Genomic DNA, 18,782 nt, shown 5'->3' on the forward strand with positions numbered 1-18,782 from the left:
TTTAATATCAAACAAACTTTTGATGCAACAATAATTTATTTGAAGATCTATTCTTTAGAAAAATACCCATATAGTTCACATGTGAACTAAGTAACTTTAAATATGAACTTCTTTATAACCACATCACCAAACGAATGTGGTAGTATGATTTTGTTTCTAAGGAAAGTTAAAGTATTTATAATTAGCCAGTTATATTAGAAGACCAAGCTATAGGCCAATGTCTTTAATAAATGTTTTAACCTGTTGGGCATTTGAAAGGATTACTGTTTACTCTGAAAATTTTCTAACATCAGGGTACCAGCAGGGGAACAAGAAGGGTGCATTGTAGAAGACCTTAACTACTCATCTCAAAGAAGCAAAAACAGTGTATGTCTTTGCATATTTTGAAATACAGATTGACTTAAAAATAATAAATATATCCATATATTTATTAACACATACATATAAATATACAAATATAAAATGGTTAATTTTATAGAATGTTATTTAAACATTTACAGTGTTTTAGACTAGTCCCTATTTACAACCCAGAAGTCTGCAGTATACCTATCCCCAATGATTATATGATAATGAGAAATAGTCTCATCTCTTGAAAAGGCTGTAATGTATGGGACCAATTTTGATGTTTAGATTGAATCCATATCAAAATATGTATTCTGCTTTTAACACTGTGCTGTGTAGGATTAGCCTTGCCAAAATACCATCAAGGAAACCGGGTCTGTTATTACTTTACAGTTATTTTATGTGAGTTATTTTAATTAAGTGTTGATGATGATAAGAATATCTAAGATGTATGGGAGACAAACTACATACTTATGCTGATCAGCAGAATATGCCAGTACAAGTATGTCATTTTGTGAGCTAAATTAGTTTAGTACTAGTTGGAATTAAAATGTGTTAATCAAGAGTGTCTTATTCATTGGGGTGTCAGTAATGTCTGATGGAGATGTTCATGTAAAACAGAAAAGGAACTAAACAAATTAAGATGTATGAATTATAACGGAAGTTTAAATTCACTTGATGTATAATTTATGCATCATTACTTTTCTGCAGAAAATTCATGAAACATTTCATGGAATTATAAAAATAAAAATGTAAACATTCATATGAAATATAGCCCAGTTGAAATAAGGAAGTTACAATACGCTAAGGTTTTTCCAAAACATGATTTCCAATATTATTTATTATTAGTAGCATAAGACTTCAAAGAAAGTTAATCCATTTAATTTAAGGGGATTATTGCAAGTAAAATATATAATAGAAGTCTATATTAGAAAATCATTTAAAAGAATTTAAAATATAAATACAAAAATAGTTTGTAAAATAATGTTTATGCTTTTGGTTAAATTTATAGTAAATATATTTTATTCACTTGCTAAGACTGTGAACCCCATGAATAAATAATTATATCTTGTCATATTTTTCATATTCTAAAAGATATTTTAAACTGTAGAATTATTTTATTATCAAATTATGTCCTACTTTGCTCAAAACACAATATTGAAAATATGAAAGACTGTTACTGTTCTAAAAGCTATTTTTACATAGGACCAAGAGATACATATATTTGATACTTAAGTAGTGAATGAAATTACTGAAGATAGCCTATATTTTTCCAGGTTGTATTTTACTTTGTACTTTGAATCTTTACCTGAGTGTTCAGGGAAAAGCAAATTACTTTTTGGCAAACAATCTTTTTCTTACAGGTTTTTGGTCTAAAGATAGTTAAACACAATAGGGTACTAAGAAAGCAGAATATTTAGCCAAGCTCCAGTGGCTTCTCACACCTAAAATCCTAGTTACTTAGGAAGCTGAGAGCCAGAGGATTACAGTTTGAAGCCAGCCCCCAGCAACCTTAAGTGGTAGAGGGGCAGCCTAGTTAGTGTGAGGAACCTGTCCTCAAACCCAGTACTATCACCAGAAAAAGTAATAAAGGGAAAGAAAGCAGTTTGGTTTTGTGTGTGTGTGTGTTTTTTACTCAAATGCTGAAGTTTTTCTTAGTGAAACATGTTTTTGCAAATGTGTTGCTGAGACTTGGTATAAGAATTACAAGCTTTTGGGCTGGGAAGGTGGCTCACTGGTAGAGCACTAGCCTTGAGCTGAAGAGCTGAGGGACAGCGCCCAGGCCCAGAGTTCAGGCCCCACGACCGGACCCCCCCCCCAAAAAAAAAGAAATACAAGTTTTCATAATATATTTAAAAATATTGGTATCAGAATAGAAATGTGACATTAGATGAGACTAACAACCAACCAGTTAACTGCTATCTAGAGTTGTTAGCAGTTCTAATGGCTTGTCTATGCTTCAGGAAAAGACAAATTAGTTTCAAACATTTCTGCTCAAGTCATGAGTAACTTGCCTAGTATACTTTTTATACCCAAAGCTGGTTAATTACTAAATATGTCTACTTAGTAGAACCACTGGTAGAACCATTAGTAGTAGTAGAACTATTATTTTAAATAGGACACTACAGAAACAGAAAAATCTGACCGCAGAAGTAGAAAATAGAAGCCCTTATTAGTCATCTAAATTATAAGCTCTGTTAATATGTTCATATAGATATTGTAATTATAATTCCATATCTTCTTGAGGTTACTCTCTGTTCATTCTTAATATTACTAGGTTGTCTGGAAGATACAATTTATCCTATTTTGGCAGAATTTTTCTATGTAGACATATTTTATAAACACTTTTTTCATCAAATAACCAGAGGTTTACTCTTTACAATATCAATAGGTATTACTTTTTTTGTTGTTGTTGGTCGTGGGGCTTGAACTCTGGGCCTGGGTACTGTCCCTCAGCTCTTCAGCTCAAGGCTAGTGCTCTACCACCTTAGTCACACAGCATCATTTCTGGTTTTCTGAGTGGTTTATTGGAGATAAGAGGCTCATGAACTTTCGTGACCGGGTTGGCTTTGAACCAAGATCCTCAGATCTCAGCCTCCTGAGTAGCTAGGATTACAGGCGTGAGCCTCCAGTGCTGGCTTAGGTATTACTTTTAATGAAACAAATAAAGAGACCAAGTGAGACTAGGGCTTAATGCACTCTTGCCTGGTTTTAAGAGATTTCCATCATTGTTGTTCATGACTGTCAATGCATCATTAATCAACCAAACAAATATGTACTGGATGCTTGCTCTGTATATTCTAAGACTGTACTAATTGCTTCATTCCCTTCCTTAAGAACCTCATTATCAGTTATCACATTACGATGGACATTTTTATTATAATGGGGATGATCTAATAATATCACATCCATTTATCACCATTCTCTACCTGTTGTCAAGTCTCTGCTAGAATTTATCATAAAAACACAAATAAAACAGATTGTAGGTATTATGCAAGTTCCACCAAATATGTTTAAGAAAAAAGATAGAACTTGTTAAATTTATTTTATTCATGGTATTCCTTTTAGTCAGGATTGTCAAGATCACATGCTAATTAGTGCTTTACATGCATATTAACTTGCTTACCTGAAATCTCACTGTGTTTTTAATTTTTCGTATTTGAGTGGTAGCAAGGGTAAAGAAGTCTACATTAAGTGAATGGCTGCACAGTTGCTGGGAGGCCTGAGAGGAAATGCTAAGTCAAGCAGTTTGTTTATGGTTAGTGGTCATTACTTGAAGGGTATGTACATGTCATTATTCTATAAATAGCCAATTTTGAAGCAGAGAAGGAAAAGTATCTATCTATCTATCTATCTATCTATCTATCTATCTATCTATCTATCTATCTATCTATTGAAGCTAAACTGTGAGTTAAGAAATTTCATCTTTGGGTCTCTTTTGCACAAAAGAAAGCTGGTCTAGTAAACTCTTAAAATCCTATTTTTTTAAATGTATCGAAAAGAAATTCAAATATTAGGTCACATTTTATTATAAATGTTATAAATATTATAAAGGGGAAGGGTTAAAGGAAAATCTCCTTTTGAGAAACATTAAAATTCCATGACTAATACATTAGAAAATAATAATTCGTTCAACTTCATTGACATTCTTTTTGAAATAAAAATGATTGTAAATGCTCTTTTTCTGCTCTAAAATACTACTTGGGGGAAACAGTCTGGACACATGGTTTGTGTTTTTGTTAGAATATTTTCATTTCATTTTTATCATCAATATTTATTGGTTTTATGATGGCTTTTTTTTCTTTGTTTTGGATTATGCTATTTCTTATAGACTATATCTGTCAGTTTGGGCTACTGTTATAAAAATATCACAGACAACCTTGTTTAAACAACAGAATTTATTTCTCAGAGTTCTGAGGTAGGAACATTCAAGATCAAGTTAGCAGTGAATTTAGTTCCTGCTGAGGGCCATCTTTCTGGTATGCAAACAGTAGTTTACTTTTATGGGTGTGAGGCAGGAGAGGAAAGAATGGAGGGAGAGAAACTAATCCCATTCCTAAAGACTTTACCCTCACTACCTGTAAATATGTTCCAAGGCCACACCTCCAAATACCATCATTCTGGATATTAGTTTCAGCATATAAAGTCTGTGGGTATATAAACATTTTGTTCACAACATACATAACAAAAAAAATATACAAACACTAACTTTTACCTCCAAATGCAATTTCTGTTAGATTACTAATTCTGCTACCAGAATTTTCCTTATATTATAAACAACATAATCTTTATCTTTTATCTAATTTGGAAAATTTTTTAAAGCGTAGTAACACTTCTTGTTCTGTCATTTGTGGATGATATAATATGACTCCAAGGAAGACATCAGGTTGAAATATTATTTTCTTTGGGTTTTCATTGATAAATTGCAATTTGCTGAAGAGAACATTTCTATTTGTTACAGATAGGTGGATTAATGTAGAGAACAATTATTCCAGGAAATTGTTTCTCCTATACTTATCAGACTATGCATGTAAAACATCCTAAGGAAAGGGCAGCGATTTTTATCTACTTTGTTCACTGATAACTACCACCCACATAGGTAGGATTTCATAAGCTTTGTTGAATGAATGAACTACACCAAACATTCTAATCAGTAAGTTCTATTCCTTTTTTCCCCATTTGACCTTTAGTATAACAACAAAGAAGAACATCATTGTTTGCTAGAATAGTTCTTTTTAACTATGATTTCCTTTTCTCGAAGATATGGTAAAAATTTTCTTTCTCATTGATAAAGATGGTTTGTGTCTTGGGTGCATATGCTTTTATCCTCACCCCATATTTTAACTCTACCCCTACACACACTTCAGGTATTTAAACTACCTACAATATACTCATCTTTAGATTTAAGGGTTAGGTTGAAAGTAATTAACACAGAATCCTGAATACTTTTTTTTTATGAAGGATTTTGGAAGTCAATTTATGCAGTTCCCTTATTTTCAGGTTGAGAAAACTAAAGTCTTCAAAGCTTATCACACCAAGCTCATTCTGTTAAATAGTAGTAGTTGTAGAAAAACTAGAGTGCAGGTCCTTTGCTCGTTATAAATAACTTTTTAAAAAGGGAGTTAATGTCATTTTTAAACAACAGAATGAAACAAAAAATAAACAGTGCCCCAAATATAAAAAGCAAGTTCACTCTCAGAACTAAGGACTCTTTGAACAGGTTCTTCAAAGAGTACAGCCAGTACTAAAATATCTGCCAACAGATAGAATTTGTACTAACAGTACATATAATCTCTAGGACAGATTAGCATTTGACATAAAAAGAATTCGTTTGTTTTATTATCTTGAATCATATTTGGAAGCAAATTGGCTTTTAAATAGGGAAATACAGATATTAGATATTCTCAGTTGCCCCATGCATAACTCTCTGAACCTTCTACTGTGTTACATGAGCTAATCAATTTCAGAATCAATCTGAATGTTAAGAGCCTGTATTGTAACAACTAATTTTATGTTAAAGTACTTAAAGCAAAATGATGTTTAGATAAAAGTAGATTTTTATCAAAATAACCTAGACTTTCATCACTATATGCTTTAATTATATATTTGCATATACGCAAGTCAAGTTTGTGGGTTACTTTTTCTTTCCTTTCTCTCCTAAAAACATAGTTTGCACTTTTTCTTTCTTTCTTTCTTTTTTGTCGGTCATGGGGCCTGAAATCTGGGCCTTGGCCACTGTCTCTCAGCTCTTCAGCTGAAGGCTAGCACTCTACCATGTGAGCCACAACACCACTTCCAGCTTTTCTGCTTATGTGGTGCTGAGGAATTGAACCCTGGGCCTCATGCATGCAAGGCAAGCACTCTACCACTGAGACACCTTCCTAGCCCCATAATTTGCATTTTTTTAAAGAAGATATATAAGAGGAAATAAGTTGACTAAAAGTGGATATAATTTGCCTCTTGCATTTTTATTTTGTAGGCATCCGTCAGTTTCTGAACCTCCACATATATTGACCGTACCTAACATCAGTCTTTTTAGGACCTCAGAGTCAGGAAAGTACAGATAATCCTATTAACATACATTCATCCCCAAAGGCTATCCATTAAAAAGAAAATATCATCCCTTCAAATATTCAAATAAATTAACACTTGAATGTCTTTTTATATTGAGATGAACATACTGATCTCATGTGCTCTATTTCAAAAGAGACATTTAATATTTGTCTCAATTTTTGGAATCTAGTAATTTTTTGTATTTCATTTCAAAGTGACTTTGGCCAAGCATGATGATTTGTGCCTGTAAGCACAGCTCCTCAGGAGTAAGAGAAGATTGTATACTTAGGGAAAGAGCTCACTGGTGTTAACTCTTCAGAACAACTAATGAACTACTGTTCAACAAAATGAATACCAGGAAGTAGAAATATATTGGGGGCAGGGAATGAGAGCGCCACAGGAATGGAGGTAGAAAGGGTGAACAAATACAGTCATTATATTCAATATACATTATGTAAAGCTTGAACTATATAATTTGAGCATCTGGATGGGAAGGTATGAAATGGGTATGAATGAAGGAAAGGTTGCCATCGATCAAGAAACATCATATTCATAACCTGATTTATGGACTAGAAATCTCTTTGTACAACTTCTTAACAATAAAAATTAGGTAAAAAATTCTGGTCAATCTTAAATGATAGCAAACCCATAATGAAACAACGTCAGAGCTTATTTCGGCTCCTAGAAAAGAAGCGTCTTTGCCATTTAATGAGATGCAAAAGCAGAAAAGGTCCAAAGCAATGTACATATGATTATATAAAATGATGTTAAGCAAAATGAACCCCATGATAGGGACACAAGAGGTTTTTTTTTTTACTTGCTATTGTTTCTAACATATTTATAATGTGATTTTTTTGTTTCTTTGTATGTTCCTCCCTTATGGTATAACCCCTGTTTTCACTGTATTTGATGTCCGTGCCCTGCATCTTGCATATACACTTCTCTAATTTGGGGAGGGGAAGGCGAAAAAAAATGCTTAAATAGGGATACAGGCTGACCCATTGTAACAATGAGATGCACAAGACACTATGTTGAAAAACAAACTTTACAATTTGGGGGGGGAGGTGGAGAGTGTAGTTATGGAGGTGGGAGGGAAGGGATGGTAGGGGAAAAACAAAGGAGGAGGTAACAAAGCATGATAGAAAATGTACTCATTATCTTGTTCATGTAACTGTAACCCCTCTGTACAGTATTTTTACAATAAAAACATATAAAAATTAAAAATTAAAAAGATAAAAAGAAAAGATGAAATTTGTAAACTTTAAAATTATTAAGGGAAAGCATTAAGCAAATATTTCAACTCAATGAAGAGTATATATTCAGAACTTAATTTGTGTAACAAAATAACAAGCTTTCTCCTGAAGTCTTAAGATTACATCACCTTTTCTTAGTCCTATTTGTTAGCAATTAACTGTCATTATTTGTATTTTTAAAAAGTTTTCGCTGTACTCACTTTAGTCATTCTTAATGTTTTTAGCAATTTCTTTGGGAATTTTCCAAATGTTTTCCAAGGTAAAAAAAAAAATAAGGTGATATTTTTCTTGGACATATTTATTTTAGTGAAGGTACCCACAGGAAGGAAAGTAAAATGCTTTATGCTTTAGAGTTAATTGTAAAAAAATTTAAGTAGTTTACTTGCAGATATGCATTTTATATCATGCTGTTTTTGTTTTGTTTATCTTTTTTACTTCAATAGCCTTTTATGTCACCTCGTTACCCTGGAGGTCCACGACCCCCACTGAGGATACCTAATCAGGTAAGATTTGTGTACTACTTACGTTTTTGTTTTTGTTTTTCTTTTAATCAACAAAGAAAACATCACAAGTACTTCTTTTTCTATAAAAATATAAGAATATCCCTTATCTAGTTCAATTAATGCTACTTCCAGTAATATATTATCTACTTTAAGGACTGGCTATTTCTATGAATAGTTTTGTTGGGAACACAGCCACGTAGATCCATTTAATTATTGTCTGTTACTACTTTTATACTACAATACAGATTTGAATAGTCAGGTCAAGAACTATATGTGGCTTGCAACCCTAAAACTGTCTGGATTGTTTCAGAGAGAAAAAGTTCACTCACCATTGAAGTCTATCTCATACTGTGAACTTAATTTTAAAGATTTGTATAATTTTGGTAAATGTTGATTGTCCTCTCAATCAAAAGATTGAAGTACTGTGAACATTTCTTAGGAACATACTTTGGTTTAGTATAATATAGCCTCAACATCATGATTTAATATTCATACAATTTTGCCTAGTTGTAATGGCATCTCAAACAAATAACTAGCTGTTTCTTGGGATTAAACCTATCAGTAAATATTTAACAATAAATCTCCTAATCTCTTTTTTCTTAAAGATTTAAGCTTGAAAATGTTCTGTTTTCAAGTAGGTTTTAAAATCAATACAATAAACACTTATTTACTAAGGAGAATAAAGCACAATTTTTACTTGCAATGAGTTTACAGTTTAGTTTTAGGGTGTAGCCAATATGTATATATGTATATAATGCACTAAGAAATTTAAATCTCATCAATATAGAATCTTTATAAGAAGGAAATTATCTTAACATTTTCTCTAATTCTGTTGTTTGCATACGTCAATGGTATTTAATTTAATTTTACTTTAACACATAAAGTAAAATCAGAATAATTTCTCCTTGTTATTCTTAACCTCTTAGCACATCTAAATTTTTCGCTACCGAAAATGGAACAAGAAAGTTGCAGTAACTAATTAACTTAATAGCAACAGAATTCTATTCCTCTGCTCCAAACTCATATTGAAATTACACTGTGTCTTTGAAGTGTCCTAATTTGCTGACTTCCCCTGCTTTAAGTGCACATCAGGGAGTACCAACACCCAGGATCCACCCTTAGGGATATATTCAAGCAGGAAGCAGCACTGGGTTGTCCAGTGATTTCAGTGCTTGGCAGGTCTCAAGTTAGCAGCTGGGACATTTTTCTCCTACAGACTCAATCTGTAAGCAATACATTGGGCCAGGGGTACATGGCATGAAATAAGACAGAAAAGTACACAGATGCCACTTATGCCAGCATATGGGAATTTACTCTGTGGGTGAACCTTTGTTTATTGACAGTCAAATCTACTTTATAGATGTCTGAGTATTTAAATTTTTCTTTATAAAAGATAAAAATATGTTTATCTTATTAGTGCCTTTAAGATGTTTCAAATACCCCATCCCTAACTTTTGTATATTATAGATATAAAAGTTTCCAGAAACTCTGAATTAGAAAAATGTGAAATTCTTGTTATATTATTCACATATTTTTAACTATACAATTAGTTCTATAGTAATGATGGATATATGCTGAAAATATGATAAAATTATGGAGTTGTGTTCATGTGATATTCTTGACATTTCTCTCATGTATAAAATACTGTACTAGGTATTTTATCTTTAGAGAATATAAGACACACTTTTAAGACTAGTCAGTGGTATCAATTTGAGTCTATAAAATTAATTTATTTGAAGATTTTTTAAACCACATATGTATTATCATTGGAGTTTCTAAAGATACAATTAAAATCTATTTTAAAGCATAGCTATGTTTGTCAAGTCAGTGCCCCCGAGACAGACAGACAGACAGACACACACACACACACATACACACACACACACACACACACACACACACATACACACACATAAACTTTGCTAATTCATATAGATATTAGTTGAACTTACATAATTTATATTTGTGCTATTTTAAAAAATAATTATACTGGTAATATAAATAATAGTATTTTAAGAAAATTTTCAAGAGCATAACTTTTTAAGCACAAATCTGATTCTTCAGTTTTATTATGCAGTCATTAAATGGAGTTGTCCTAACTTTGTTAATTAATTTGAATGAATATAAAAATAAGAAAAAAGCTTTTAAGTTGAGTTTTAAGTTAATCTGCTAAAACTTTTCCTTATTATAGATTGTACCTAAGAAATTAGACAATTAAATAAGTTATTCAGTGCCATAGGCTAGACATTTTGAATATGTGAAAGTTATTTTGTTAGTAAACAGATGCTTCACAATTTAAAATTACTGGTCATGAGACTATAGATTTTAGTTTAAACTTTGCTGAAATGATTTTTACATCTCTAGACTAAATCTATAATGGCTTATACTATTTTAGAAATCTCACATATCAATGTGTTGAAACTATATAGAAAAGAATATATTAGAAATATAAAAAGAGCAATATATAGAAAAATACATAGAAAAAATGGAAACAGATAGTAGTAAATTGCTCCTAAAATGATGAAAGGAAAGTTAAGTCACAAAAAGTAAAATACAGGGGCTGGGAAGGTGGCTCAGTGGTAGAGTGCTTGCCTTGCATGCATGAGGCCCTGGGTTTGATTCCTCAGCACCACATAAGCAGAAAAAGCCAGAAGTGGTGCTGTTGCTCAAGTGGTAGAGCGCTAGCCTTGAGCTGAAGAGCTGAGGGAAGTGCCCAGGCCCAAAGTTCAGGCCTCAAGACCAACAACAACAACAACAACAACAAAAACAAAAACAAAAAGTAAAATACAACAGAGTTAATGTATACAAAGAAACACGAAGTATAGAAACTAAGTCCACAGAATGACCTAATCATACAAATTTACATTGAAATTGGTTCAGCTCTTTGAAAGCTCTGTGTTGTTGAAGCATCTGTTACCTGAAGTAGAGCAGCTCTTTCCCCTTCTCATAGATAAAATACCTAGTTGCAAAAACTCACAGCATTTATTCTACACTATGAGGAGGAATAAAAATAGCCTGAAACTCAGAAATTGTCGATGAATGATGCCAACAATAAATCACCATACCTTACTTACCATTCCTCAAACAATGCAAATAGATACATGAATTGATAACAGAAAATGGGAATTTGCTGTTCTAAAAGCATTCTACCTCTGACAGTAGTATTCAGATCCTCAAAAATATCTGCCAAGGGGCTGGGAAGGTGGCTCAATGGTAGTGCACTTGCCTTGCATGCATGAGGCCCTGGGTTCGATTCCTCAGCACCACATAAGAAAAAGAAAAAAGCTGGAAGTGGCGCTATGGCTCAAGTGGTAGAGCGCTAGCCGTGAGCTGAAGAACTGGGGGACAGCGCCCAGGCCCAGAGTTCAGGCCCCACAACCGGACCCCCCCCCCCAAAAAAATATATATATATATATTTGCCAATACATAGGTGAGCAGTTAACAGCATGCAGATATTAAAAGATATGCTATAGAATTAAATTTATTGATATTCTGAAGTGTATATGATTCATTACCATACACTAAAAAAAAAAGCTCAAAGCATGTATTTCTCACTCTTACCATATGAGAGTTTTCTCTCATTCACTATACATCTCTCATCATACACATGCTCATAAATTTCAAGATGACTGTAGAAACTATATGCTTTATTTCTAGGTTGGGAAATTTTGAATTTTTTAAAAAAGAAATTTAGTATTTTTAAAATTTCATTAAGCACACATATTACATTTATAATTGTAAAAAGATATTAATTACATATATAGATTAATGAAAATAGATTTTTTTCTTCTGATAAACTCAGTCGGTAAGTTCTCCTTTATTAATAGTTAATATGTAGTTCCTGTATGGTAAAGAAAAAGAATATAATAGTTGGTAAGCATACGCTAACTCTGAAAAGACTTCATGAATTTTCAGATTAAAAAAAGTATAGGCATTTGAGCATTGAAAAAATTGTTTTGACTTTTTTTCACATAGGGAAAATAAAATTTCTCTATCAGCATGTAACTAAGATACTATATTTTAAACTTTCTACTTATTCTTCATGTTTTTTTATTCAAGATAAACATTACTTATATATCTTTTGCCAGTAATTTTCTAGCCTTGTAAAAAGTTTTTAGTTTAACTTTTATTTAGTTTATTTACCAATATGAAATGGAAGACTTAAGCTGAATAAAAAGAAATATAGACTGCTAAGTAAATAATAGGAGTATCTTAGTTACTAAAAAGGAGTATTTAGTATATAGGGATCTCTAACTTTAAATTTTAAATATGTTTTACCTGCCTCTATAAATTAGTAGCTAATGATAAAATGAAGTAATTTCTTTGGCCAATTCAAAAATTACTTTCTGTCATTAGGAACAGCATATATTTTATAATAATTATATTATTAACATTTAAATTATTATTTGAAATCCAGAAATCTAAATTTTTAAACAAATTCTTACGAGCAATAAAGCATCTTTACTTACAGTTGGACTTGGAAACTTAAGCATCAAAGTCTAGGGTGTATAATTTAGCTAAGAACTCGAAGACAAAAAAACTAAGAGCTTACCTGGTACAGTGCACTGCTCAGTCTGTAATGTTTACTTCCAAATCTGAGACTGGAAAGATAACAGTTTGAGACACTGCTGAGCAAAAGTGCACAAACTTTTGGGCAAGGTGGTACATACTTGTCATCCCAGTAAATAGGAGTATAAATAAGAGGATCATAGGCCAGGTCAGTCCAGGCAAAAAGTTAAATTCTGTTTAAAAAAACAATAGCATAAAGTACTGGAAGCTAGGCTCACATGATAGAGTGCCTGCTTACTGAACTCAAGGACCTGAGTTCAAACCCCAGTTCCACACACACATATGTACAAAAGCATGGATTTCAGATTCAAAATTGAATGTAATGTTAGTCATATTTTTGTCTTCATTTCTTTATTATTTTTAAAGTACTTGCCCTCTTTTTCCTTTTTCCTCATGTATTCTTAGGAAATAGTGATTATGATACTTTCCTAATTTAATACCTATTCAATTTACTTACTTCTCTCTTTTTTTTTTTTTTTTGGATCCGGTTGTGGGGCCTGAACTCTGGGCCTGGGCGCTGTCCCTCAGCTCTTCAGCTCAAGGCTGGTGCTCTACCACTTGAGCCACAGCGCCACTTCCAGCTTTTTTCTTTTTGCTTATGTGGTGCTGAGGAATCGAACCCAGGGCCTCATGCATGCAAGGCAAGCGCTCTACCACTGAGCTACCTTCCCAGCCCAATTTCCTTACTTCTCCTTGGCATTTTAAAATAATTAAATCTTTTTCTACTTTTTCTCCTTATTCTCTGATTTTTATTCTATGTTTTTTACTTTAGTACTCAGGATGCCTAAAATTGTCCAATCTAAATTTATTCCTTTTAGTTCTTCAATAAACATTTGTTACTGTCAATAGTCACAAATAAGGTCTTTATTCTTTCAGAACTTACAGTATGAAGAGAAATTACAGCATGTAATTTCTACAAAAGAGAAGCATAAGTTCCTCTGAGAAAACGTAGTGAGTTTCTACCTTCATCTGTGCTGGGTCATTCAGGACTGTGCAGGAGCCACACAGATAACACTGTGGTTGGGCTTTGAGTTAAGAGATCAGTTAAGTTAGAATAAATATGGACAGCTTTTCCTCACTGTGAAAACTCCAACTATGAAACTTTGTAACAGTGGTGATCATAGAATGTCTCCATTTGTCAACCATTTCTGAGATTAGGGATTTTTAATGGAAGTAACAAAGGACTAATGAGGAATGTGACATTAACAATCTCAGAATAGCTAGCAATAAAAATCAACTAATTGTAGAGGGAAAAACAATGGCCTTATGTTGTAGGAACCTTGTAGACACCACAATGGATGATAAAGATGAATATTACCAATAGTGGATGCATCAACCTCATGTGCCCACAGAGGTGCTACACTGAAAAGAGCATTGCCTCATTTCCATGGGATTTCTGTGAGGAAAATATGACCCGAGTCAAGTTCATGTATACTTACCAGAATCAGCCGATAATGTACAACGCTTACTGTCTTTAAAACTGTTGAGGACATGATAGATTGGGGTTCTATAAACAGGCATGAAGAAGAAACATGCCAAAGGCAGCATAGGTTCTATGATGTCTTGGTACCAAAAAGAAAAGAAAAGAGATGTCACTGAAAAAAACTAGTAAATTTAAATTAGTTTTGTAACTTGGATGATAGTTTTGTTGATTTCTTAAAACATGGTAATTATGTAGGAGAATATGCTTGTTTGGGCTACTATATTTTGTAGTGCATAGAGGTGGTAAGGCAGTATGTCTGTAGCTTGCTCCCAAGTAGTTCTGGAAAAGAATTTCAAGAATGAATGGAGGGAGAGAGAGAAGGAAAGACAGGGTAATAAGGCAAATGTGAAATTATAATTAGAAAATATGGGTCCAAATAGCCAGGTATATGGGAAATCTTGTATTATTCATGGAACAAAAATAGTATATATGTACATACCTATCCTAAACATACATGTACATATATATTCATTTATGCATGTATATGTATAGTATATACTTACCCAGACTGGAGTTATAAGAATTTTGTTAGAAAAAGGTACACTAAATTGAGATTTAAAAGGTATCAGCAATAACCAAAGAACAGTGAGCTGACTGAGAGAAGTGATATTTTGTATATAATTTTTTTGTCTATGTCTGTATGTGTATACATGAATGCTGGTACTGGAACTCAGAGCATCTTGCTCACTCATGGCATTTTCCTCTTAGGACTGGCACTCTACCACTTGAGCACAACTCTTTTAGCTTTTTTTGGTGGCTAATTGGAGATAAGTGTCTTATGGACTTTTCTTCCCAGGCTGGCTTTGAACCTTGATCCTCAGATCTCAGCCTCCTAACTAGCTAAGATTACATGTGTAAGCCATTAGTGCCTGGCTTATTTCCAGTTTTTTTTAACAGGTTGAATTTAGATATCATTAATTGAATGTATAAATAGAAAAAAACCATAGAAGTTGAAATTAGAATATGTGTATGGCAGTGGCAAGAAATTAGGCTGGAAAAGCAATCAGGAAACATTTCATGAAGCAGGGACTCTGTAAATATGCATTGGTTGTGCTTGCAAGCAAAACATTCGTGGAATTACAAGAAAGAATACTTGAGAAATTGAAGCTCTCTACTGATTTCAAGTGATAATAATTTAAAGAACTGCTTTGGTTATATACACGCATTGATGTGAAATTTCTTTTGAAATATTTGAAGGATTCTGTATGCATGTGTTCAAACACTCCTGGTATCCACAGTTTTAAATCACATATAGCTTAATTCACCTCTGAGTGCTGCTCAGACAATTATATAAAAGTGTGAGTCAGTATAAAACAAACCTTATTAAATTGTATTCTTTGCACTTTTAGTTCACTTTTTTTTACAAACAACAATTGTTCAAACTTAATTGAATTTTTTTAGAGTTTCTCAGGGAAAATATGACTACAGGGGGAAAAAAGTATTCATTGGTCCCTTGCCATTTTATCCCTGCTATTATTCTAACGATAAATGGGTAAACTATTCTTTTAAAAAAAACCAGTTTAATTTTAAGAAATACAATTAGTCATTTCAGGAACCTTTTGCAAGTTAAATTTCAGAAAAAGCATTATACTTTTCAGAAAGAAATAGAATGGTTTTGCTTAGACTTTTGTTTCCTCATCTTCCTTACCTTGTTTGACACAAAATTGGTCAAAATAAAACCTTTCTAAAGTCAAGAACTAACACTATGTAGAACTATAACATTTATTACTGAGTATAAACATAAAAATCTTGAGTACTGAATGCACTGTGTAGTTATAGAAATTTTAAAGGGAAGTATTTAAACATCATTGCATATATATTTACAATATTGCTTCCTACCTTGTTTTACCAAATTGCTAGGCACTTGGAGGTGTCCCAGGAAGTCAGCCATTACTCCCCAGTGGAATGGACCCAACACGACAACAAGGTAACCACCTGAAATAGAAGTGTAAGGTACAGGGGCTGGGAAGGTGGCTCAGTGATAGAGCGCTTGCCTTGCATGCATGAGGCCCTGGGTTCGATTCCCCAGCACCACATAAGCAAAAAGAAAAAAGCCGGAAGTAGTGCTGTGGCTCAAGTGGTAGAGCGCTAGCCTTGAGCTGAAGAGCTGAGGGACAGCGCCCAGGCCCAGAGTTCAGGCCCCACAACCGGACCCAAAAAAAAAAAAAAAAGTGTAAGGTACATTAAATATGCTAGGTTTAATTAGGTAGCCAATAAAGAGAACACCACACGATTTTCAGGCAGGAAGAGAAGTTCATTGTTTTACTGAACTGCTGCATGGTGGAGACCACATGGCTGAAAGGGGGCTGGCCAGGTCTGGCCTGGGTTTAAGTAGGGAAGGGGCAGGGAGAAGGCACAGCCTTCTGTGGTGTGGCCACACCAGATGTGGATATGACTGACCTCAGAGCCTTGGACCCTCCTCCGGTCAGATGGGAAGTGTAACTGGGGGGCAGCAGCCTAGGATGTGACCTAAGAGGAAGGGGAAGTGACTGTCCAGGTGTACCAATTACCTAGGTGACACAGGTGCTAGGCAGAGACTTAGCCGAGAGGAGGGAGGAGTCTGCCTGGCCTTCCCAGGGCAGACCCTGGGAAGTAAGGTTGATGTATAGACCAAAAAGGAAATTTTCAATGCTTCAATGAAAGTTTTTGTTTGTACATATCTACCATAATAATCAGTTGTATTTTTGCAGACAACATGACTAAATTATATATAACTCTTAATTACGAATGTTAGGGTAGTTAAAGTATTTTAAAAATACATAGGTATCAGCATTCCATATGTTAGTCATATCTAGAATTTTTTGTATAATTTGTAACCATCAGGAAAAGTTACATTTTTTATTATTTTCTCTGCCTTTTGAAGATAGGATAGTACACAGGAGACGGATAAGGAAACAAGTGACTTCGTTAGCTTAACTATTCCAATAATCAAGTCCTTCCCAGAGATACATAGTAGTAGTACACATCTCTAAAGCTCTATTTTACTATTCTAGAAAAATGAGCAAATGTGAGAAAAATATTTTAACAAAGAGAAGAAAGAAATATATAAATATAGTGTGGGTAGATGATGGCCAGAAGTAGAAAAATGGCCATAAAAGACAAGTTATGAAGAAATCAGTCACTCAGACACTTGTTCTATAAGATGTTATTATACTATCAAGGGAGTAAGCTAGTCTCTAATTTAGTGTTCATGATCATTACACTACTAATACCTTCTAACTTTCTTTCAGGACATCCAAATATGGGTGGCCCAATGCAGAGAATGACTCCTCCAAGAGGAATGGTGCCCTTAGGACCACAGGTAATGATAGGTACAGAAGCTGGATGCTAAGCATTTTGCTTTCATCTTATATAAGTAGGCCATAGTGTTTGTTCATTTTTAACATATGCCTTAAAGTCTTGTTACACATTGTGTCTGAAGATTTTAACTTAGTAGGAGAGTACATGTTTAGCATACATCCTGGATTCAATCCTCACCACCTTAAGTCTTGTTGATATTCATAGTTGGTAGGCTCTTGAGGATATGATATATATGATATTTGTAGACTGGTATAACAATAACCTATACTTTCAAATTTTATGTTTAATATATTTCTATGCAGTATATTTCCCCAATACATTGCAGAAATACATTATAGTAAATATAAAAAGAGAATCATTACTCTTTTAAGGAAATATTTTAGCCATTTGGTGACTTAGACCCAAAATCCTAGCTACTTGGGAGACTGAGATCAGGAAGGTCATAGATTGAATCCTCCCAAACAAAGGGTTCATGAGACCTCATTTTAGAAGAAGAAATCTGGGCATGGTGGCAGGTGCCTGTTGCTCTATTTTGAGAAGCATAAATGGGAAGATCATGGTCCAGTCCAGCTGGAGAAATAAAGTGAAATTCTATCTAAAAAATAACAAGGGGCTAGAGGTACAAACAATAGAGCACCTGACTAGCAAGCACTGTAGGTCCTGAATTTAAACCCAGAACTACCAGGAGGATGGGGAGGACATATAGTTAATAAAACCTATTCAATTGAAAATACTAAATACAATAAACATTAAATATATTTCTATAAATCTTTTAAAGAATGTCATCAGAAATTTGTTATATACAACTATTTGTATAGAATTGTAAAGCAATAGAAAGCCATTCAGAAATGGTTTCTCTATCAAAATTCCCCAAAACAATATACTGAGATTGAGCATGTTCTAAGGTTTGCTCAACTTTCAAGCATCTTTTTCATGAATATCATTTATTTTAGCTAAAATGTCCTTTTGTTTCTCTAGGAAAAATGGCTTGAAATAGAAATTAATTTTATGATGTTTTAAAGAAAACTTGTCCAAAAATCATTTTAAAAATTTTAGTTCATAGACTAGAATTTAGCAGAATTTATGCTGCCATTTAAAAGCATTGCCCATGATAATTTAGTAACTTATTTCATGTATATATTTTAAACTAATATTTTATTGACCCTACAATGGGGATCAAAGACTTAAGAATGCAGCACTAAGATAATTTAGACCAAGAAGTTTCTAGTCAACATACAATAATATAAACTATATTAAACACGAAGCTCATATAACCTA

The 18,782-nt window shown here is 33.3% G+C and overlaps 1 protein-coding gene across 6 annotated transcripts in view; it reads left to right on the forward strand.

The window, feature by feature from the left end:
- Positions 1 to 18,782, forward strand: part of Ssbp2 (single stranded DNA binding protein 2) — a 241,525-nt gene that overhangs the window by 176,663 nt on the left and 46,080 nt on the right. For all 6 annotated transcript variants that reach the window (XM_070031156.1, XM_070031150.1, XM_070031151.1 and 3 more), the window contains 3 exons: positions 8,093 to 8,152; positions 16,065 to 16,131; positions 17,435 to 17,505. In XM_070031156.1, the coding sequence (XP_069887257.1) occupies positions 8,093 to 8,152; positions 16,065 to 16,131; positions 17,435 to 17,505 (198 nt within the window). The remainder of the gene's footprint in view (positions 1 to 8,092; positions 8,153 to 16,064; positions 16,132 to 17,434; positions 17,506 to 18,782) is intronic.

Source organism: Dipodomys merriami, unplaced genomic scaffold (assembly GCF_024711535.1).
Source record: "Dipodomys merriami isolate MVZ:Mamm:240054 unplaced genomic scaffold, mDipMer1.0.p SCAF_20, whole genome shotgun sequence".
Classification (NCBI taxonomy): Eukaryota; Metazoa; Chordata; class Mammalia; order Rodentia; family Heteromyidae; genus Dipodomys; species Dipodomys merriami.